We start from the raw sequence: 24624 nt of genomic DNA, 5'->3' as shown, positions 1-24624 counted from the left end.
GAGCTGAGACTTATAAAACACTGCCACTTTCAAAACATCATGGTCATCAATAGCCTCCTCATTGTTCTCCCTGATCTTATAAAGTTAGCTTATAAAATGTACATTAATAAAATGAGACATAAAATACTATGTACACCCTTAGTAAGGTTCTACATAAGATTTTATTTATCAAAGAAGATTGTGCTACTAAATGAAAAGTGTTTTTAGAGAGAGAGCACAAGCAGGCAAAGGGAAAGAGAGAAGCAAGCTCCCTGCCGAGCAAGGAGCCTAATGCGGGACTTGATCCCAGGACCCCAGGATGACAACCTGAGCCGAAGGCAGCTGCTCAGCTGACTGAGCCACCTAGGCGTCCCCTAGATGAAAGGTCCAAAAACCTCAGCCTTAGCTCATTTGGACAATGGGGTGGGGAGGGTGAAGTTCCATTCCTAAGACCCTCGGGGTTTTGCTCTAGCCCTGATTGCTAAGACCACCTGTTTCTCTTTCCCTTCCCAGATCCCTGCAGCTCTGAGGCCCTGTCAGCGGGCAGAGGTGGAAATGAGATTTGGAACAATAACATGGAGCTTGTGACCCTTTCCTGCTCCAAGGGTCCACCACACACAATGGTGCCCCTTCTTCAATGCCAAGGGAACCTCCGCCAGCCCCTCCCTCCTTTCTCTAGGTCATACCAGCGTGGAAAGCAAAGCAAGCAAGTCTTGTTAAGATCTCGGGCTTCCTTGTCTTAGCTTTGGAAAATTTGCACTATTAACTGGGAACTTCCTTTCTGCTTTGGCATTCCTTGATTTAATCTATTAACCAGTGAAATCTGTTCATGACGTGGCAGGAGGGAAAATACCAACAAGAAAGGGCAGAGACAAATACAAATACTGAGCCTGGCCCCATCCCTCTGGGAAAATTCCAGAAAGATAAGGGGTAGATGGAAAGGTAGACAACCTAGAAGAGAAGGCATATGGGACAGATGTGAGCTGTAAAACTTTGCACTTCTTAATTTTTTTTTTTTTAACCCACTGAGCCACCCAGGCGCCCCAATTATTATTATTATTATTATTTTTTAAGTAGGCTCTACACCCAGCATGGAGCCCAATGCGGGGTTGAACTGATGACCCTGAGATCAAGACTTGACCTGAGATCAAGAGTCAGATGCTTAACTGACTGGGCCACCTATGTGCCCCAAAACTTCGCACTTTTGCTTAAACATTTGTAAGACTATGTTCTATAACCCCGATTCGTTTACAACTGATAGAAGAGCCATTAGTGATTTCATTATAATTTTCCAAATAAATGTGGTCATCCTCAAACACCTCAGCTTCATTTTCATTATATTTCATGTGATTTAGCCACTATGCAAGTAAGTCTACTTCCACCATAAAATCTCTGTAGTGCAAAAATGTTTCCTCTTCATGCAGAAACGTTGCCCGCTCAAGGAATGACACATCATTTCAAGCTAGAGGGCTTTGAAGTGCCCTTTTGTCATTTAGATATCCAGAGGAGTTGGAAGCTTCTGAGTGTTGGTCACTTTGGAGCACAAACTGAAGATTCTATCCGTCTAGACCAAGATCGGCTGTAATTACCTGTTGAAGACAAGTCACGGGTTCATGCAGGTCCAGTACTCTGTTCTCTCGACTTTCTTATCATACAGTTTAAATGTGTGTGTGCGTGTGTGTGTGTGTAATCTGCTCTCCCTGAAATTGAGTTTAGAATAGATCCTGTCTTTCACCTTCCACTAAATCTTAGTGTGACAGAAGTCACGCACTAACCAGCCATCTCTAAGGAAACTAACCACCATCTCTCCCTGATCCCTTCGGCTCTGTTTTGCAACTTTTCTTCTTGGCTGTGTTTCTCACATGTACCTCGTTCCATCATTCCCAGTCCCTGTTCTCGAATGTCACTATAGACCTGTCCGTCCATCACTCCCTCGCATATGTAAATGGAGAAGAGAATAATCCTGAGCCTAACGTAATTAAAATTCTATGATCTATCCTATAGTTTGGAGTCAGTGGACATAATTACAAATAAACGCCTCTAGCAAGAATAATGGAAGTCTGCTCCAAAGATGTGGAATGATTTCCCAGAAATTCAAAAACAACAAATGAATCCCTACCCCCATATCATTCTTGCAGAGGTCTTCCAGCCTATGTGCACAAAAATCAAGAGCTTGCGTAGAATTTTAACCAAATTGTGGGGGCCCCTGGGGGGCTCAGTTGGTTAAGCATCTGCCTTCAGCTCGGGTCATGGTCCTGGGCTCCCGGGATCAAGCCCTAGTTGGGCTCCCTGCTTCTCCCTTTCCCTCTGCCACTCCCTCTCCTGTGTGCATGCGCTCTCTCATTCTCTCTCAAATACATAATAAAATCTTTCAGAATTTTAACCAAATTGTGAATAGCAGAGGAACGGGAGGAAAACAGTATGTTTGTCCTTAAGCAAAACTGTGAAGATTAAAGTTATGCCTTGTCATCTTAGCTGGCTTGCTGTGGGGCCCTCTCCCTATCACCTTCCAGAATACCAAAGCTGTCGGACGTTTCACTTAACTTCACTTTGTAGCAGCTCCTCGATGATGCCATTTTCTACCCCTTTCTTCCATTCTTCTTCTGCCTGCCTGTAGCGTGAAAGAGCTAAGAGGCACCCATAAGCAACTGTCCTCCACTCTTCTTAGGTTCTACCCCCCAAGCCCCGGCGTGGTATCAAGCACTTCTTTTTTGCTCCAAGACCTCTTCTGGATGTGAAGTTTCAGAAGGGAAAGGGACAACGGAGAAAAGAAATGATCTCTTTGAAGACAGAGAGTGTCCCTTGCACATCTGAAGCTTCATGCCTGTCAGAGGTCTTTGTGAATGTCACAGACGTACCATACGTTCCAGCAGTTTCTGCACTTCACGATCCTGTTCTAACTTCATTTTACAGGTAAGGAAAGCCCGAGTCCAGGTTTATCCCAAGTCCCTTCTAAGAAGCCTCCCTTGGCATCCAGACCAACACCACCATCCCCCCTCTGGCCAGGAGTTTCCATAGATCAGCTAGGTACCGGGACACCAGTGACGACCTTGAACGTGTGTGGCTCGTTTTTCTTCCAGCCACGAGCATGGCAGATCCAGGCTGACCCCAGGAAGTGGCTTATCTCTCAGTCTAGTACGCCTCTGTGGTTGGTCTCCAGCTGGACCAAACAGGAACACAGCGGTGGTCGAGTGAACCGTGTTTGATGTTCGTAGCAGTGAGACCACACGTGGTGGGGAAGCATAGGGCATCCCAGTAAGAGTGTGCAGAGAGAACCTACGGATTGGGGCTTTGGTTTGGACATTTGGGGGAAGGTCCAAGGAAGAGGGGTTAGCTCCAGATTGGGTGCTGTCCGGAAGTGGGGATAACTCTCCAATCGTCGCTGACACTGTATCTCAGCTGGGACCAAGGAGAGCACAGCTAAGGCCGTCACTGGTAGAGCGGGGGCAGTGACTAGGGTTGGTGGGCGGGAGGAATGTTGGGCAGTCTGTGGTCTGCAGGGACCTTGTTTCCACCTGTGCTTAGATAAAACTCCGAAGGGGTCTTGTTTTGTGCCACAGCATCGTGGTCACAGCATGACCTTGACCAAGGTTGGTGTTCCGTGACATTGCTCACGTCCAGCTGGAGCACCGGGTCAGCTCCTAACCACATCCAGAACGTGGCTGTTGTGAGCTAGTTCCCACCTGCCAGGGCTGTTTTTCTTGTTCTCCGCTCTGTTTGGTCTTGTCTTTCAGGCCTGGGGGATGTGGGGAGGATCAGGTCAGAGGAAGCAGGAGAGCACACTGCCCCAGGTCCTCATCGCAGACACGAGCTCCTCTAGGCTTTCCACTGTCTCTGGACATTGTGTTTTTAAGCCCCTGGAGGACCTTGCAGAAGGGCCCCTTTTGCCAAATGCCATGCATGAGCACCTCTAGTGCTTGTGGGATTCACTGGGATTCAGCTAACCCTGCAGGGCAGATGTAGGTTGGGCCAGGAGCAGCAGTGAGACGCAGGCTAGAAGCTAGAACCTGAGTCCCCTCCGCTGAGGCCTCTGAGAGCCCCATGCTTTGCACGAATTCCCACTTGAGGGCAGATTCTGAGGTGAGTTTGGCTTCTCCAAGGACGTAACTTAGAGCAGGGCCGTCAGTGATCATCCGGGAAGAGGGATCCTCTCCAGCCCACAGCCTTTCCCCCTCCTTCTGGGGACTCCTCAGACCAGCACAGATGACCTACATCCGCTGGCAACTCATCCTTATTTTTGTTCCCTGGCCTTTGTGGGAAGGGGCTGGGGGTGGGGGGTTGAAGAGATGGAAAAATATGTAGAAGCAACTTTTCAGTTTTTCAAATCCGGGGCGGGGGAGAGGAGGAGTCTTCACGCAGATTTCATAACCCATTAGAAAATATTTTTCTACCCCTCAGTGTGGGATAGAGGCAATTCTCAACCTGGAGATGAGCTCTCCGGGAAAGAGATTGAGGGATGAAGGCTCACTCTTAAATTGTTCCCATGTTTATTTTCAGTTACCTTAGCACAGAATGTTCTCTCAGGCAAGGTCTACTAAGACACTCTTTAATACAAACACAGTTGAGTTGGATCACAGGAGAACTCGCTTAAATACATAGAAATGGTGGCTTCAACTATTAAATTGTTTTGCCTCCTGCCAAGTGAGATCTACAGCTCTGTTTTCTTCTCCAAGCTCTGTACGACGAGGAGGAGGTAAGAACAAAACAGGGCTTCAACCCACAGCACAAGTGCCCAACCCTCTCTCGGGAGAGCCTTGGTGGAACCCCCCATGGAAGCTGTGTGCTCAGTCGAGGGAAGGGATAAAATGAAGATGCATCCACGTAACTCACAACACAGACAGGATACCCCCGGGTCGTTAATAAATACTTTATTATGAACCACCGTGTGGGAAATGAGCACAAAATTAGGAATTCTTTTTACAACATTTAATGTCGCTTCTGACTCTGGTGTCTCACAACCGAAATGAAGCTTCTCATTTGTAAGCTCCTCACGTGCTTTGTTCAAAGCGCTTTTAAAACGTAGGGGAACTCAAAAAGGGGAACACAGGTTGGTTAAGTCCATAAAGTCATTTAGTCACATAGCTTAGAAACGCTCATGCCCAGACTGGTTTGGCTAACGTTTGGACAGGCTGTTAATTATTTGGTAACAATGTAAAAGGATTGTTTATTTTATTCATAAAACCCTCTGTTAAGACTTTCAATATTCTGGCTCTCCTGACATGAAATTAAGAGGCAAAATGCTCAAGGCCATTGCTACAATGTAACAGATTTACACTGTTTTTAAAAAATGGGCTGCCCCTTGCAGGAGCAGGCAGGGTCGCAAGTGGGATTCCAAGAGGGGGTCCCAAGGGAGAAAGGGACAGGTCTGCTTTATCTAACTGCCCACCTGCTCCGTGAGACCCCGGCCAAACTGTGCTCAGCTGTGAATTCCCCTCAGACACAGTATTTCCATTTAAATTTCTTTTCCAGAGACACTTTTCTTTTTTTCCTGAGGTAAACAATGAGAAAGGGGGTCCTGTCTGCTCCCCTTTGTTGTCCCCTGACTCCCAACAAATCTGGCACGTAATAGGTGCTGAATGGTCACTTCATTAGAAATCTCTCCACTTGGAGCATCTCTAGGACAAGTCTAAGTGGTTTGTCTTTAGTACCATTCCCCAGGTCAAAATCTTCCCTCGGGGAAAACGACTTCACGAGGATTTTTATGTTCATGGAAACAGAAGGTAAAGGCAGGCTTCATACGGTTAAAGGTATTTAGGTGTCGATGTACAGAAACGGAGGATAAATGGAGAACACATCTCATTCCCCAGAAATGGGTTCTGCTGGTGGGGACATACCTATCCTGCGCACTCCATTTAACCGATGGACAGAACCAGGCCTAGAAAAGAGCGAGGCTCTCCTAAGGTCCTCCCTTCCTACGACCCTCCTGGCAGCCCCTGGCGACCTTCCAGTTCAGTCGGGTTCAGCTGACTTGCCCCGAGAGAAGATGGATGGAAACTGTTCTGTGGGTCTTTAGTTCCCATCACTGGGCGCAGGCAGATGCATGCAAGATGCATTCAGATGACGACTCCTGCCCACACGCGGACGCCCTGAAGGGACTGGCCTGGGGCGGGGAGAGACGGGGGCAAGCCTAGAGCATCTTAACAGCAAGCCTGAGTCCCAGGAAGGAGACAACATGCTGCCCCCACGGGGCAGGTCCCTATAGGGAGTGGGGTGCACCCCGCTGGGGGCCCCACAGCTCAGAAACCTCCAGAAACCCCGGGCCGGCTGTCATTACAAGAGGGCCAGGATCATACCCCAACTCGGGCCTAGAAGTCAGAGGCTGGAAGCCACTTTCTTATATGGGAAATGGATCTTTCTATTTCATAACTGGTAAAAGATTTTTATATGCAGAGCCCGAGCTAAGGAATTCACTGTGATGTCTAATAAACCTGACCCCCCTCCCCTTTTTTCTCCCCTGAGAGCCTCAATTTGCTATTTCCCAAATACAGGTTTATGGATTACTTCTGTTGATCTTTTTCTTTTCTTTTCTTTTCTTTAACTCAGAAACAGGACCAAGTTACCTTCAGAACACCGACTTTATCAACCTGGACAGTAGCCCTGCAATTATTTATCACCAGCAATCAGAAGGTTATTTACCCTTCCACTGCTTCGAAATTAAGTTGGGAATGATCACCGGGGCCGGAGACTTGCCAATAACTCCCATTTTATAAAAGGGGTTTTATAACCCATGTGTATAACATTACCAAGATATAATTCTCTAGGAAGAGAATTCCTATTACATTTATTTATTTTTTTGCAAACAATTTTAGACGCAGGGTGTTAAACTGATTGAACTTTCACAAGATTGACGTTATTGCTTAAAGTGCTTGAATTGGTTACATTAAAAAGAAAATTAAGGTACAGATTATTTTAAATAAAAACTAAACTTTCTTTTCTTTAGCAACAAAATCAAACAAAGGCCACACAAATACAGTAACTACTTTGGTTACAAAAAAAATATGAAAGCCAAAAATAAATTAATGTAATACTGGAAAACAGAAATTTAATTAGGCAGAAAAGTGGGAAATAATTTTCTCTGACCCATGCCATTTACATGAGTTATTCACAACAGTGTGCATAAATGCCTTGACCATCTAAGAGCAAATGAGGGCAAAACATTTAGTGCACGGTATTTTAATACATGTGAATATACAAAGTTGATCAAAATGCAGTTTAAAGATAAAACCCATCTGTAATAAAGCTACACTCCAATAGCTAAAATAAGTCCTAAGCCCCAGTTAGAACATAGTTCGTGGTTAGGCATGCCCGTGAAATTAAGCACATTCATGAAAATAAATGTATAGGGACCATTCCTATCATTTTTTTCCCTATTTCATCTGAAATCCAAAATATGCCAGGCCGGAATGCCACATACGACTGGCTTCCGATTCAAGCCAACACCTTTTTGTAGTGTTCCTTGGCTCTCTGCACAGCAGCCCACTGCTGCCTTGGAATGGAAAATGCACCCGTGTAACAGGACTGGGGGTCAGCATTTCGCCAAAATTGGTTCTCACACAAATGCCTTTTTAGCAAACTGTACCATAACCTAGGTGCTCAGCTAGTAAGTAACCAATAAAGCAAACATGTCTTCTCTCGTTCAAGTGGGAAACACTGTAACTTATTCTGAAACCGCAGCAGTTAAAAGAAAAACAGCAGGCCCACTCACTCCCCGCTAGAAAATGACACACAAAACCCCTGCGATTTGAGGGAATACTGCTGAGCCTTTGTGCTATCGTTGACCTCAGAATGGTCGCACACATCTCACACCATTCTCTGCTTTCCACGATGAATGAGGGATGAAAAATGGAAATGTTTGCATGCTACTGTCTTTACATGAAGTGAAATGATACAGGGGAAATGTAGCTGCCTAGTGTTTGTCTCATTTATTGAAGAGGAAAGAAATGATCAGATAGCTCTGAAGTTTAAAAATCTGATGGAGTGACTGCAGATAAGTGTGATTTGGTCTTTCTCCAATCTTCTTTTCTTGCCTCCATTTTAATGCTCTTCCATTACCTTCCATACTTGTTCTCTATTCCTAACCTCTATCCAGGAATACTGAATTTTAACTGATCCTTTCAGTTTCTTCTGTTAAGTCACTGGGAAAAACTCTTTACACATACAAAAGAAATAATATTAGTAATAAAGAATATGCTCTGAATCTAGGACTTGGCATTTAGATATTACTACTGTAGGCTTCCAATTGAAAATTTTTTTTTCTAATAAATTAGCTTCAAGAGTCATTTCAAAGATAATTTTAATAGTTTTTCTTATGAATCAGTTCCAAATATATTAGATATGATCCATCATTATTTTTTTCTTAAAACTTTGCAACCTGCAGTCAAATATATGGGTTATATATAGTACAAACAATTCCTTGTATCAGTCACCTTCAATTGCGAAGTGTCTCTCCTTAAAAACAGAATAAATACTCACCTTCCAGGTAAGTGATTACTGCATATGTTTCATGGAGGAAAAAAAAAGACAAAATATTTATAAATACGAATTTGCCTCTAAACAAGGCAAGGTATATTTTCATCACTTGTATAAAACAATAACGTGAAGATCACCCTGTTTTTGTCTTTTCCAGTAAAAAGCAAAACGTTTCACTACAAGCATGAACAAATGAAGTGTTGGCATGCTTAGTTAGGTTCTGAGCAATAAACAGTTCAAGGTATCTTAAAGACAAGAAATCCAGTTTTCACCTAGATAAAGTGCTATGCTCTTCATTGTTACAAGATGGCCGCTAACATGTTCGATTTCAGTTTTAATTCACATTATGCCAAACATCTGCGTGTTCACTCGCCGATTTATTAGGTAACAAAATAATACGTTCACAGTATGTTAGAGTGTATGGAAGTCACTGGCTTCCCAAAGGACGCCAAGATCTAGGACCCATAGTTACTTGAAAGAATCCAAAAACCAGCTCGACAGCAAAACACCAAACTGACCCTTTCAATAAAAGGTACCAACACGCGTATGATCTAATAAATACATACATAACAAAAGTGAAAAAGGTAAAAGTAACTCTAGTGAGATGAGGTTCTTCCAGAAAGCGGTCCTGTCAAGCATTCAAGGAGTCTGAGCCAAAGAGATGCCACCATTTTGTTCATTCCTCCGCCCACCCACTCCCACTTCCTCGGACCCACCTCCACACCCAGCTAACTCCAGTAACCCCTCTTGGGAAGGTTCCATGGCAGTCCCGGGGCTCATCGGTGCCTGCACAAACGGCCGGAAACGTGACAAAGCCAACGGCTGGGCAACGAGGCCGATGGCGGCGAGGGGGCAGCGCCGCCGTCCTCACTGAGCGAGAAGGATGTGGGCGCTGCCTGGCCACAGAGGGCTGGGCCGGAAGCAGTGGCCGCGGTGTCCCAGCCCTGCGACCACAGACCGCACAACACCGGCAGGCCTGGAGAGACACCCGTGACAATGCTCAGCAGTGCCAGAGAGAGGACAGACAACTCACGGGACCTCACGGAAGTAGAGGGTCCCTAAAGACAAACAGCGCAGGGTTCTTTTCCTGCCACATGGTTTTGGTAGAAAGAGAAGAAAAGTAGCTTCTCCCTGTCCATGGATGCTTCCTCCTCTGGGCTTCGCCTGCCCTGAGCTCCCTCCCTTCTTAGCCTCGGGGGCTCACAGCCCTTGGCTGGCGCTAGCCACCAGCCACCAGCCACCAGGAACAGCTTCTCGTCACCCTGTTCGGCCTGGAGGAGGCTTTGCGTACTGAGGTTACTCACTTTGAAACGTTTTCGTTTGCACAAACTTAAAGCTATGATTGCAGCCCCCTAAAAGGTGAACATCTACCCAATTCTTCTGTCCTTCTGGAGGGAACGAGGCAGAGCAGCAAACAGTGGGTAGCAGTGCGTCTGGGGACAAGGCAAAGGAATGCACTGAGACACGATCCCGGGAGGCATTTAGGCCGTGCAGCAGAGACCCAAACAGACTGCAGACATTTGCTGGAAATGTCACTCGGATTCAGCCAGACACGGCCAGTGGTGGGGCGTTTACCCGATCCTAAAATTAGCAACTGTTACTCATAGAAATCTTACTACAATCTGATTGCAGTTAACTCTACCTCAGACTAAAATAAAACCACGAGTAGTGCTGCATGTAAAAAATAAAATAAAATAAAATAAAAAAATAATAAACCAAAGGGAGAGAAAGTCTAACACAGCCAGACCATCAGACGTGGCGTCCTACCCCTGGTGGGCAGCTGGGGAGGAAAGGGTGCAGGGAAACCACATAGGAGTGCTTGGAACATTTCCCCCCATTTGAGTGAGTCCGCAGTTCTTTAAGTTATTCTCTTGATTGATAGAATAAAATATATCCAGATTCTGAATTTTTTGATATATCTGATGTCAGGCCATAGAATTCTTCAATAGCTTGGGCATCTATTTTCTGCAACAGAAGAGACACAAAACAATACCATTGTTTAACATGTGGATGGAGAGAAGGAGAGAAAAGTGAACAGGATGGACAAGAGAATGTAAGGAACACAGTCCTAAAAGCACAACTGGGGGCGCCTGGGTGGCTCAGTGGGTTAAGCCTCTGCCTTCGGCTCAGGTCATGATCTCAGGGTTCTGGGATCGAGTCCCACATCGGGCTCTCTGCTCAGCAGAGAGCCTGCTTCCTCCTCTCTCTCTCTCTGCCTGCCTCTCTACCTATTTGTGATCTCTGTCTGTCAAATAAATAAAATTTAAAAAATAAATAAATAAAAATAAAAAAAATAAATAAAAGCACAACTGGGAACTCTCAGCAGTCACCTGGCAGTGCCCCAGACTTGACAACGGGCCACGGTTACGTAAACTGCAAATTGTTGAGGAGGAAAGCCACCCTTTAATTTATGAGGCCACCATATGTGGGCACTCTCTGAAGAAGGCGGGGCTTCTGCCCAGGGGGGTCTTGAGGAAAACCTTAATTTCTTCAGATCATCAGAGTTCATTCCCTTTAGTGTCACCCTGTGAGCTAAAATGGGCCTTGTCCGACAGTGGCATCTCTTCAGCTAGGACTCCTTTACAACAAAATCAATACACGGAACAACTTGAGTGTGATGGAACGATTTTTAGGTCCAACAAACTGAAAAGGTATTTTTAACAACCGATACAAGGAAAATCTGGTATAATGAAAGAATTCTAATAGAACCTTTTTTTTTTTTTTAAGGTTTATTATTTGGTCTGTACCAGACAGGGCTTCAGTCGCGGTGGAAAACAGGGCTTAGACATAAATATGATTTCGGGGGACACAGAGAACTCACATCCATGGTGGACCAGTCAACAGGAACACAGTATCAGTATCAGTGAGCCCCCATCACAGCCCCTTGTCTCTTTCCACAGAGAATGAAGAGCGGCAGAGTTTAGTTTCAAGAGATACGTAAACCATTTGAGGGGAAAACAGGCCTGTTGTAGGAAGTGCCCCCTCCCGCCCCCACAAACTCCCCCAAACACAGTCTGTGCCCCAGCCCCACTGAGGGTAACTGGCATACCAACCTCTACAATGTCATCATCAAACAACAGCCAGAAGCCATGACTCTTGACGATCGTAATATAATGCCCACGGTTGGGACCGCTGGAAAAGGACAAAAGTTGTCAGGTTACCATTTACTTCTTTAAAAAAAGACTATGTCACTCCATGTAAGCAGTGATTTACGAGAACAAACTCTCTCGAGTCTGTGCCCACGGTGGTTTGGTGGAAATGCAGGGAGGGAGAGCCGCAGGGCGTGCTGTGGGGCACGTGAGGGAGTCTTCTGCAAAAATGCAAAGACACGGGTCTTCTGAAGACCCACAGTCCCATGGGGAAAAGCAGGTATTCAAACTCGACAGTGACTGGACACCCACTGTGTGCCAGACTGTCTCCCGACTCTCAGACAAAAGAGCAGCAACGAAAATAAAGTTCCCACCTTCTCAAGGCAGAACTAAAATACAATATTTCAAGGAGTAATGAGGGCCATGAATAATAAAGCCAGAGTGGGGCGCCGGGGTGGCTCAGTTGGCTAAACCACTGCCTTCGGCTCAGGTCATGATCCTGGAGTGCCAGCATCGAGTCCTGCATTGGGCTCCCTGCTTCTCCCTCTGACCTTTCCCCTCTCAAGCTCTCTCTCTCTCATTCTCTCTCTCTTTTAAATAAAAATAGAATCTTAAAAAAAAAAAAAGCCAGAGTAACAGCGTGGAAAGAGACCACACACAATCCTGTCCCAGCTGAGGATAGAATCATAAATGGATGAATTTTCAATGGACGTTTTTCCATGCTTCTATCTATAGCTAAGGAATAAAAAAATATTTGTCCAAAGGACAAAAGGACTTCCAGCAAAAACTCTGCATCTCCATTATCTAGGGGCCATCTCTCTTACTCTGTTTCTGATTGGGTAAAGACTACAAACAGCATAAAGAATATTTTTAAGAGTACATGTAAACAAAAAAAAATTTTTTTTTTAAGAGTACATTTTAGGGGCACCTGGGTGGCTCAGTGGGTTAAGTCTCTGCCTTCAGCTCGGGTCATGATCTCAGGGTCCTGGGATCGAGTCCCGCATTGGGCTCTCTGCTCAGCAGGAAGCCTGCTTCCCACTGCCCCCGAACTGTGATCTCTGTGTGTCAAATAAATAAATAAATAAATAAATAAATAAATCAAATCTTAAAAAAATAAAGTTTAAAGAGTGTATTTTAGATTTATTTTGCAGTAAGGAGGAGCTCAGAAGACATTCTCGAAAGTACCATCACCACGGAATCTTATAACCCGGGAAGGCACAGCTGGGGCTACCCAGGCACCAGCAGAGCCTCCCGCTGTCCCGCAGCGCCCGCTTCCCCGCCTGCCCTCACCTGCCACAGTGAACCACCACGGCCACCAGGTCGTACATGCGGTCCAGGTTCACGGCGTCGCTGGACGTGTTGAAGAGCCGGAGCTCCAGCGGGAAGACCACCCGGTAGGACAGCTTGGTGTACCTGTGCAGCTGCTCCATGTACTTGAACCGCTTCAGGTGCAGGGCCAAAATCATGGGCAGCTTCTTCACTCTCATCCTAGGGGACCACGAAACAGACCGTCAGCTGTCCCCCACGGCCGTCAGGGGGACACGAACCCGCTGCCACCACCCCAGCGGACAGCAGGAGGGGCTCACGGGCGTCAGTCCCGCAAACACGCGGACCGCTCGCAAGAACGAGAGGAGCGTGCGTGCGCTGAGCCGGCTCCCCCGACTCTCGGCGAACCGGGGCACAGCCGGCCAGGGCGAGGGGCCACGGCGGGTCTCGGCTTCGGTTTGGGCAAAGGAGCCCGTCCTGAGTTTGTACCAGTAAAACCCAGGACGTGCGACTGCTCTCCAGGACTGCTTGCTTTTTGCTGCCTTCCAGAAAGGAACAGTCTTTGGGCAACCACAGCCCCCTCCACCCCATCCGGAAACAGTGGAGAGGAGGGGGGACAGCTCGTGAGAGAAGCGGGGGGACGGAAAGCAGAAGGCTGAGGTTTGGACTTGCGGGTTCTGAGGACCGGCGGGGGCGCTTCCCGACTACTCCGCAGCCGCCGGGGAGCCGGGAGCACGAGCCCCAGGGCGGCACCGAAAATGCAGGGGTTGGCTTCGGGCTACTCTCCCCAAAATGGGCTTCGTGGAGCACCGGAGGTGTTCACCGAGCCGGGGTTTTGAGGGTGCTGCTGTGGACAGGGTTACTTTCTATTTTGAAGTTCTGCTGTGCACGGCATGATGAAGGGCTGGAGAAATCCTACAGTGAAGGAAGTGTTCTCCTATGTCGGATGCGGCCTTCCCCAAACTTTTATGAACACAGAACGCTTTTTTCCCTAGGTGACCATGAATATTCCTCAGCAAAAAACTCACACAAACAACAGTTTATGTAGGTAACTCTGCTAGAAGAGAGGCCCTTCGGTCACCTTCCAGGACCCCCATCTTGGGTCCGCATCAATGTCGTTCAGCTTATATACGCTGTCAAAGCATATTTATTTGAAAAATAATTTTAAATTTTTTTTTAAATATTTTATTTATTTATTTGAGAGACAGAGATCACAAGGAGGCAGAGAGGCAGACAGAGAGAGGAGGAAGCAGGCTCCCTGCTGAGCAGAGAGCCTGATGCGGGGCTCGATCCCAAGACCCTGGGATCACGACCTGAGCCGAAGGCAGAGGCTTTAAACCACTGAGCCACCCAGGTGCCCCTGAAAAATAATTTTAAAGAGACTATAAATTTTAAGAGACTACTGTTCAGGATTCTACTGAAGTAAAACCCTGTTCATAAAGATAAGAAAATAGTAAGGCCAGCAGAAATCTAAGAATCGTGCGGAACCCCATTATTTTACTATTTTTCAAGAATCATGGGGAACGCCATATTTTATAGGAACACACGCTATTTTAACCAATAAAACCTCCAAGGTTGAGCGGGACACATACTGGTGCCACATGGGGAGGTCTGGGCTGGCCGTGGGTAGACAGATTCTAAGGACAGGCAGCAGAAATGAGCTCGCTGATCACTCCCAAGAGTTCACCACCTCTGCCCTCCATTCCCATCTGCCAGAATGACTGACCTTTCGTGAGTTTTGATGCAATGAGGATAGACGTGCATGTCTGGGGGGCGGGCAGAGCCAGGGAGGCTGGCACAGGAACTACTTCCACCTGGGCTCTAGACCCCGGAAGGCTTCAGACAGCAGTAACGAGCTCCTGTGAGTTATTCTGAATATTCCACAACCACAAGCAGGGTAAGTTTAACTCATGGGAAAGCCTCACGGGCTAATTAAAATGTCAAGTTTCCTGATATCTGGGGCAGACCACAGAGAAGCCCCGACTACTGCAGACTGTCCAGGGGCTGTAACCGGCTGGTGCTGGTAAAGATAGGCGAGTTTGGATCCAGTATCAGTTCAGAAAGTGATGACCTCTTATTGCCCATCCATTTAACTGATGTGCTAGCAGTTCCTCATGTTTCCACATTCAGTGATTAACTTTTTTCACCTTCTGCGTCTCTGTGCACGCAGAGAAGTTCCAACACTCAGGCAATCCCAACAATATTACTAGAGATCTACTAGGTGTTGTACGCCCTGTCCTTTTTATAATCTGACTTTCATCCCAAGCGGATAGTAATTACACCTGATCTCACTCATTTACCCAGCACAGTATCTGGCACACGGCATGCAATAAATATTAGTAGAATGAATGAATGAACAAAGGACCCCACAGTCAAATGGACAAGTCCCCAAGGTGGCATTCTTACCCTTGTTTCTGCAAGGAGGAAGGCAACTAACTTCTCCAAAGCAACTTGGCCATGAGCCCATGAACTGGGATTCAAAATCAGACATGGTTCCTTCCCTCAACACAAAGCCACCCTCTGGGCTAAATCCTTTACGCACCTTTTCTGGGCCTCCTGTTTGCTGCAGCACGTTTCACAATAATATTTCTGTTCACTACACAGTGTTTCTGTGTTGCTGAAGTCTCTGCGGAGAAAAATATTTTCCATCTCAAAACACAGTCCAAAACGTACTTGCTATATACACCATGTTTTAAACTCTTTATTACCCATAGGGTAATTTTTAAAAAAATATTTTCTTTATTTTTGAGAGAAAGAGTCGAACTGTTACCCACCCGGCACACTTTCCCTGAGAACCTGAGTCAGCCCAACCTGGGGCTCGATCCCAGGACTCTGAGATCATGACCTGAGCTGAAGGCAGATACTCAAACCGACGGACACACCCAGGCGACCTATAGGTAATTTTTAAGTGCATGTAATGAGAACAGATCTTTCTGTTGAGTCAGTGCTATGATTACCATTAGACCATGTCTGCTGGACTGGGTTATGATTTCACCACCGGAGATGTTCAAAGGCATCTTCATTTCATGGTACATGGGTGGATATAAATGAGGGTTTCTAATGGATTCAAAAAACAAATCTCAAGGTTTAACAAGACTACCTGTACCCCAGCGATTAAAAATTAGAACAGAAAAGTACTCACTACCATAAAAGCCCATTGTTACATTGTAGTCATGTCCAAAAAAGTCAATCACATAAAACAGAAGATGACATTATCAGGTAGTGAAAAACAGTGTATCTAGGGTGATCTATATTTTCAAAGGGCACAAAGGTAAAGATAATGGTATTTAAACCACATACAATTGCCCTTAGACTGAACTAAGAAAACCCCTAATTACCAGGCGATGCCGGCTTCCTCCAATCCCCTGCTCCCCACCCCGCACCTTGGATCCCTTTGAGGACAAATGCCGCTGCGACGTTAGATCTGTATTCACCCCCATCATGAGGTTTTACTGCACTACTTATGGTTTTCATTTTTTAAATGTCACGGCTTTTCATTCTTTCCTGGTCATTGAGATTCTACTTAACATTCCTGTGGTAAGGCTTCAAAGGCTGAGGAGCACATCCAGAATGTAATACCCTGGAGTCCAGAGAGAGCCTGTGGTACTTCTTTATGCACAGGGAGCGTCCTAGCACCAGAATGATCAGATTTTATTAAAGAGAAAATGTTATTTACATGGTGTTATTGACTCACACACTTACACAGAGCTTATCAAAAGAAACCGTAGACGGTTCATGCGTTCACTACTCAGACGTTAAGCAACGGTCCCCTGGGCTTGGTGCAGGGGCTCGCAGAAGCGCCTGCCCTTCACACTGCCCTCAGTCTGACAGACACGTGCAAGTGAGCCGGTCACAACAGGCAGTGCTCCCGACAGGTTAAAAAAACAAAACCACCGCATGCACTTCTCGCACCTAAAGCCCTGGAGCCGGTGCCCAATTCGCTTAGGGATAAAACCAGATACCTTGCCAAGGCCAGACCCCTGACTGTTCTTCTGACCTCCCTCCTACCCTCCCTTTGGAGTGCCACCCAGCCTTTCTGCCTCAGGGCTTCTGCACGTGCCACTTCCCCAAACAGCTCCTTTCCAGATGTTTCCATGGCTGGCTCCACTCACTGCTCAGAGCTCAGCAAAAATATCACCTCCTGGGAGAAGATTTCTCTGTCTACTTTCTGCAAATCCACCAGCCTTTACCCTGTTGGCTGTCTCGCTCTCTTCTGAGCACTCAGCACCGTCCGAAACTCTCCTCCTATTTACTTGATCACTTGCCTCCTCTGTGGGCAGTGGTTCCTTCCATCTGTCTCACTCACTGCCATGTCCCCACCCCTGAGGACAGGCCCAAAGCACCAAGGCACTCCATCTGTGGGCTGAGTGAAGACAGAAGCAAGTGTATCAAGTCCAGGGGAAAGCACCGAGGAAGGAGAAATGAACCTGAACTGGGGTGATGCACGCCATTTCCAAGGGGTGATGCCGAAGTCAGGTTCTCAGGGAAAGTGTGCCGGGTGGGTAACAGTCCAGGATTCCAGACAGAAGGACTGCTGCCCCACAGGGACATGGAGGCGAGGTGCGGATTGTGTCCTAGAAGCTGGTGCAGACCCCGTGGCTCTAGAATTCCACTAACAGGTCTCAGCAAGGAAAAGACATAATCAGTGCTTCTTGAGAAATACCATTTCTGGTAGCACTATGGAGGAAGGACCAGAGGGGCTAAGAGGCCAGAAAACAATTTAGGAGGCAATTAAACTCAACTCGCAGATCTCAGGTGCTTGGGGCCTAATGGAGACTCAGACTTAGCTGAATGAACACAGGCTAACTCTTCAGCGAGGTAACGAAAGCGAATGCTGTTCTTGGCCTACACAGGATTGGGGTGGAGCTGGTGGGTCGGGGGCAGGGGGGGGGAGAGGAGAGTCTGCGTGACGGTGGAGCTGCACATCGTTGGGTTGTCCACCACAGACGCACCTCTGCACCCAGCTGAAGAACCAGAATCATTAAGGCAAGCCCCACAGCAAATAAGGAATTACACACTTTCTACTCTTGCTCTTCAAAGAAAGTGCCCTGAAGTATTTGCAGACCCAAATAGGTGGAAATATACCAAAGTTAGTATTTACTTGAAAGGCCCAATTTACAAATAACCACCATCCTGCCCCACCCCAGCTGCTGGAGGCTCACCGACCCCCCCAACCCACTCCTTAGTGGGACACAATAACGCTCCCAGGGCATCTGTGGGTGGAGAATGGGACAATGAGGCTAGGTCAGGAGAAGGGGCTGACCCCAGCAGGTAACTGAGTACAGCTGCTCTGCCCTCCCCTCCCAGAAGCTGAGGGGAATCCAGAGACATCAGTAACCTCCTTCCTGGGGTGCACCAGGTGGGAAGCTTTGTTCTAAGGCTGACATCGGCAACACCAGAAGTTCTCCTGGTTGCCCCTGAGAATGACCTGGGGAGCTTTCAAAGCAATCTCAGTGCCTAGTCCCTCCCCTGGCCCCCACTCAATCACACAGAAGCTCTCTGGCTGGAGCGGGTGGTTCCAATACGCCTGGAAGTGTGAGCAGCCACTGTTCCCAGTTTCTTTGTCAGCCTCGACATGCACCTGTGCCACCCAGAGATCTCGTCAACATGCAGATCCTGGTTCGCTCATTCGTTCTTGGGGAAGACTAAGATGCTGTTCTAATGAGCTCCCGGGGGCGTCAGTGATGCTAGCCCATGGACCACTATCTGAGCAGCAGATCTCAAACTTCGGTGGTATTAGAATCACGTAGAAAATTAATTAAAAATAGAGGACTAGGTCGCCTGGGTGGCTCAGTGGGTTAAAGCCTCTGCCTTCGGCTCAGGTCATGGTCCCAGGGTCCTGGGATCGGGGCCCGCATTGGGCTCTCTGCTCAGCAGGGAGCCTGCTTTCCCATCTCTCTCTCTGCCTGCCTCTCTGCCTACTTGTGATCTCTCTCTCTGTCAAATAAATAAATTAAATCTTTTAAAAAATAGAGGCCTAGGCTCATTGAAGTTGAATACAGCCAGGGCCAAATTGTGGAAGCAGCCCAAGTGTCCACCGGTAGATGAATGGGTAAAGAAGACCTGGGGGGAGGGGCGCTATGTGTGTATTACTCAGCCATAAGAAAGAATGAAATCTTGCCATTTCCATCAACATGGACCGAGCTGGAGAGTGCAGTGCTAAGTGAAATAAGTCAGGCAGAGGGGACTTAAAAGAGGCTTCTCAAAGTAAGTAGAAAAGGAACTCGTTTTAGAGAAGATCCATTTTTCAAACAGAGCTACGGGAGAATGAAGAGCTACTTCCCTCCCAGCGGACCTCCCCGGCACCGGGAGAGCCGGCACTTTAAATACGAGGAGGACAAGGCAAGGGAGAGTGGCTTCCGAACAACCCTTGAAGAGGAGGTTTCTGTGAAGGAGCCGCGGGGAGGGAACTCGGGCACTGGAGCGAACTGCAAAAAATACCCAGAAGGCCACGGAAGGATAATTAAGATAAACTTCACGTATCTGAAGTTTCTGCCTGAGGCCATCCTTGAGCTTTTCAAAAAGAAGAAAAGAAAAAACATCCTGGGTATTCACTTGCGATACAGATGGCTCACCCTGCCTAGACAGTCCTGAAATTTGAAATGTGAGGATTCTAGTTCAGCTTCGTAGCCCTGTTCCCTGACTGTAACCACTGCTTACTTCATCATTCCTCTGGGACAAAAGCCAGGAAACTATAATGGAATTAATCATCTGGAAGGAGGTGGCAGAGACCTTACATTCAAATCCTACAATTTCAGCTCGATTTTTAACTTCTTTTTGGCCATCAAAATGAAAGAAAGGTAACATATCACATCAGAAGACAAATGCAGACATGGTAAGAAGGAAATTCACAGTTCTAATTTTAAAAACAAACCCTTAAGAATGCAAACCAAACTGAACCATGAAAGGGGACTCCCCACCCCCACCCCCAAAATGACTGTACTCATCCCTTCTCTTTGTCCTCAGATGGAAAACGCTAATGGGTCAGCCGGGCATCACTGATTCCTGGGCCTTTCTCAGCACTTTGTTCTCCGGGGATAGGTTAGAAAGCGGTCACTCCCAGCCCCAAACCCTGGGAGTGTGAGGGTGAGGGGCAACACCCAGCCTAGCCCAGTCTTCCCGTTGGAGAGGTGAGATGTCAGGCACCTGTGAAGGCAGGTGTGGGTAAGTCAGTCAAATCTAATGTAGTTTAAAAAGCATCCAGGGGCGCCTGGATAGCTCAGTCCATTGACTGTCCCACTCTTGGTTTGGCTCAGGTCAAGAACTCAGGGTCGTGAGATCGAGTCTCTTGTCCGTGCTTGGGGGAGTCTATGAGATTCTCTCTCTCTCCCCGCCCTCTGTCCCTTCCCCTGCTCACTCGCTCTCTCTGGAATGAAACAATCTTGAAAAATATTAAAAAATTAAAAAAAAGAAAAAGGCATTCCAAAGCTCCTTCATACTCTCCTACCCCAGCTTCAACATCTTCAAATGTCCCCAGCCTGCCTTCCTCATGCAGGCATGACCAATACACACATTTCTCAAATCCACTCATCAATCAACCAATCAATCAATCAAGGTAACATAAATCTGAGTTACATTTCTTCATAACAAGTTTCCCTGAAGATTACAATCCTAATTCACCAGTCAGCCCTTTACCTGGCTGACAGATCTCAAAGCTACAGCCACTGCCAGCCATCTGTCCTTCTGAGCAGCCCAGGAATTTCTTAGAAGGGAGGAGAAGTAGTCAACCTAACCAAATTCTCCCTAACATCAACGTGTTTGGGAAAAAAAAAAACCCAAACAAACAGTGAGGGAATAGGCAAGTAGTATCTTTCCTCCCATTCTTTCACGTGCAGCTGAAGTTGGCAAAACCATGGCTTTTTCCATTGCCTGTGATCATTACACCTTGGGGAAATCAGAGATGGCTTCCTGTCACAGGACTATCAGGGACCCATGCTTACACAGAATCTTCCACAACAAAGGCCACCCTGGCCTACAAAACACTTTGCCAACAAAGAGTTAACACACTCGTCCTAGACACCTGGACCTGAGGCACTTGGACACATGAGCTGGTGTGCCACACCCGCGGGAAACGCCATGTAACTAGCTCATCAGTGCAGGGAGCCGAGGGGGCCCTGGGAAACCAGAGAGCAATCAGCGCCCCCAACACCCACTCACATGACACAACACCAGGCGCAGGAGCCAAGAAGCTCTTCTGTGTTGGCGTTGGTGCCATCGCCCCACAAGACGACGTTCTAACAGCCAACCACCACCGCCAGTCCCCTTAAGCTCTCCTTCTGAAAGGTTCCAAGTTACCTGAACTCCTGAAATGACACTTCCGTCACTCAATCACCATCGATAAAGATCCACTGTGCCTCGTCAGACACTAGACAATGTCCAAGCTATGGTACCTTAAGCAACAGGAGGCCGGCCCTGACCATGAGGTCCCGCCTGGCATCCGCACAACCAAGCACTCTGGAGACCTATTTAACGTCCTTCAGGGCACCGATCATCACCTGTGGAGTCCTCCTAGAATGTAAGGGCTGTGAGAGCCTCAATGTGTCTGAGGCTTGCTCCTCCGTGCCCAGTGTCTAGAGCAGAGCTGGGCTGCTTCTAAGCCCTCACAAAAGCAGGGCGGGGGTAGGGGGTTGGGGTGTGGAAGGGGAAGGGATGGAAGGGAAACAGAATCACGTTTCTGCATCGCCTCTGGGCACATTTCCAATGTTCAAGTCAACACACAATACGCCTGGAAATCCTGGGCAGGTGGCGTTCTGCCCTCCGGGTTTCGTACCTTCTCTCGGTCTTGACAAGGAGGCATATCTTTTCATCACTCATCTCCACAGAACACTGTAAGGCGGAGGAAGAGACGGTTCCCCCACTGGTTCTCAACTCAAAAGTACGTAATCTTTTAAATTGGCTTAGAAAGAGTAATGGTAGGCATGGGTAGCGTGTGTTAATCATGTGTGTCAGAGACAAACACGAGAGAGAGAGACACCGATGAAAGCCAAAGCCCACATCTGTATTAAAGATTAAAACTTATTTTTAAACTTAAGGACTAATGACTTGATCCTCTTTCTTCTTAGCATGATCCTTCTTCTCTACACCACATATACTTATTTTTAATCTCTCTTGGGAAAGAAGAAATAGAAAATAATAGGATTATATGGGTTTAACTGAAAGGAAGATTACCTCCCGAGGAAATACAGTATTTTCCCCCCACATATTTACTGGCCTGATCAAAAGCTCAGATCATGGTCAGAATTCAGGAGGTTACCTCAGACAGTGGGTAATAGATGTATTCTGCTCCACATCGACAGAAAGGTCAAGAAAATCTTCATCTTTGCTACTAACCTGAAGCAAAGAAGAAAGGAAAAAAAAAAAAAAGATTAGGTACAAAATATATAATAGATACAGTAGATAAAATTCTCAATGCTTATAGGCAACTAAAACCCAAAACCACCGGCGTAGTCATGCGTGGTTTTGTATGCTCACTGGCAACAACTTATACTGAAAATAACCCCATCTAGAGAAAGCCCCAAATTCTCAATGTACCTGTATTCCTGTTCCAGCTTTCTTTCAGAACTTTCAATAATTCACACTCAACCAGATTTCGCTTCCTCTCCGTTCATTTTTCCCATCGTTTCAAAGTAGGAAGAATCAGACAAAACACCCATAGACCCCAAACTGGCAGAAGGAGAAAAAATGGAAAAAAGACAAGAGACTTCTAAAACTCCCTACTCTGAGGGCCAATCTCTGTGAGGCCGTGGGCGGTGCCTTCAGCCAGTCCCCTGAAATCACTCCTGCAGGAGTATGTATGAGGCCAGGGAGATAACAGGGGCCGGGCTGGAGGTCACACTGGCCGCAGGTGCACCTGTCCCCTCCCCCAGCTGGGGAATGGCCTTCATCTGGCCTTCACGGCAGAGCCCTGAGCTGTCTGTGATCAGTGGGACCTGGAGCTGGCCTGGAGCACTGGCTCATGCGGGCCACCCTTCGGGAGCTGGCTCCCCGGCCCAGCTGTGCCTCGGCGCCCACTGTTTAGACCACACCAAGCCTGGCATTCCAACTCGCTGAAGTTCATGGAGTTACAAACGGCCAGCATTCCAGCAGTTCACTGGCAAGCCTAGCATTTGACTTCCTTGCTGTGGGAGGGACAGACTAGCTCAGCAATGACCTTGAAGTGCTCAATCAATCGGCAGAAAAGTGAGAAAACACTTCTTTAAGTGGGACAACCACTCTATGACCCGATACTCCACTGTTAGGCCACTTTCTAAAGAAATACTCAGAACACAGACACAATCTCTTATACTTTCATTACTGCACACAACAAAGGGTGCGGAGACACACTTCCCAGTTTCATCTCCGGTCTCTGCCACTTACGCATTGAATGACCGCAGGCCACTTACTCAGCCTTGCAGTGCCTCAGTCTCCTCATCTATAAAGTGGGGACTGTAAGAGTAGATATTCATCAGGTTGTTGTAAAGATAAAATAATACATGTAAGGTGCTTTCAAAGGTAAACACTCAGTAAGTCGGGGAGGGGTACAAACATTGCAAATGGCCTCAAATGAGCCAAGAGCTGGGAACGGTTTACTACCTGGTGGTATTGCATCATATTAAATTAATACACAGGCTATACATCCTTATAGAATTGACCTCCAGTTTTGTATAAAAAAGGCATGTATACATTTACACATACACACACATGCCCTTACACACATACACACACTTCGTCATTCTGCCTTTTTTTGGTAAATGGCACTTGTTACTGCTATTGCAGAATGCATGAAAGGCCCAAATATTTGCCACTGCCTACACTGGCTTCTTTGCTGGAGGACTTTACAGATCCTCTCATCAAGAGATGTGTTTCTCATCCTGATTCTGAGTTCAGCCATACGACCTGCTTTGGCCAGTGGGATATTAGAGGACATGTCATAAGCAGAAGCTTGAACAGGCATTTATGAAATTGCTCTCTTGCATTTCTGTTGTCACCATAAGAAAGACAAGCCCAAGTTAGCCCAATGTGTGTGTGGGGGGGGGGGGGTAAGATTTTATTTATTTGAGAAAGTGTGTGCCTAAGAGGTGGGGAGGTGGGAGAGGCAGAGGGAGAGGGAGAAGCAGACTCCCCACTGAGCAGGAAGCCCGACATGGGGCTTGATCTCAGGATCTCCAAGATGATGACCAGAGCCAAAGGCAGCCGCTCAACCAACTGAGCCTCCCAAGGGCCCCCAGGCTGGTCCGCTATGCCCAGGAAGAAGATGAGAGGCCCATGAAAGAGAGCTGTTCTCACCAGGGTGCCCCAGCCAAGCCCGGTCTAGAGCAAAATGCCTAGGCAGCCTGCAGATACAGGAGTGAGCCTGCTGAAATACTAACACACAAGTTCAGCGCAGGTCCAGCCTAGACCAGGGGGCCTTCGGCTACCCCAGAGTTGAAGAAATTGTAATAAATGACATTGATTTAAGTCTCAGAGTTTTGGGGTGGATTGTAACAAAGCAACAGATAACCATACAATGACTTCATATTATAAATATCTCATTTGTATTATTTTACTGTCTGACTCTCCCTCACTAAAATGAAAGACTGGCTCTGGTAATGACTAAGATCTGGCCATTCCTACACTCCTCCAGAAAGCTATGAAACTCAGCTACCTGTAAATACAAGTAGCTACCTGAAGGTCCTGGAGAACAAACACAGACGGGGAGAAGAGTTGCACAGATTAAGTTCATGGTTTCATAGCCTTTACCTGGGCATCTGGAGGGGAACAAATGCAGTCTGTCTGGTCTTGGAACCAGAAAACTAAGTCTGGGAAACCATGTCTATGGGCCACAGAGGTTGGAATCTCAGCG

General features: G+C 47.1%; 2 protein-coding genes across 2 annotated transcripts in view; both read right to left on the bottom strand.

Moving 5' to 3' along the window:
• The window catches only part of LOC309863475 (uncharacterized protein), a 265681-nt gene that overhangs the window by 137288 nt on the left and 103769 nt on the right, over positions 1-24624 (bottom strand). The window lies entirely within an intron of this gene.
• The window catches only part of USP46 (ubiquitin specific peptidase 46), a 55855-nt gene continuing 37960 nt past the window's right edge, over positions 6730-24624 (bottom strand). Inside the window, exons 5-9 of the mRNA XM_082728336.1 lie at positions 22057-22133; positions 15346-15429; positions 12828-13025; positions 11502-11580; positions 6730-10413 (exon numbers count right to left, since the gene is read on the bottom strand). Of these exons, the coding sequence (XP_082584462.1) occupies positions 10312-10413; positions 11502-11580; positions 12828-13025; positions 15346-15429; positions 22057-22133 (540 nt within the window). The 3' untranslated portion in view covers positions 6730-10311. The remainder of the gene's footprint in view (positions 10414-11501; positions 11581-12827; positions 13026-15345; positions 15430-22056; positions 22134-24624) is intronic.

The sequence above is a fragment of the Mustela nivalis genome (assembly GCF_964662115.1).
Source record: "Mustela nivalis genome assembly, chromosome: 4".
In the NCBI taxonomy this organism is placed as follows: Eukaryota; Metazoa; Chordata; class Mammalia; order Carnivora; family Mustelidae; genus Mustela; species Mustela nivalis.
This window is presented reverse-complemented; position numbering and strand designations above follow the sequence as displayed.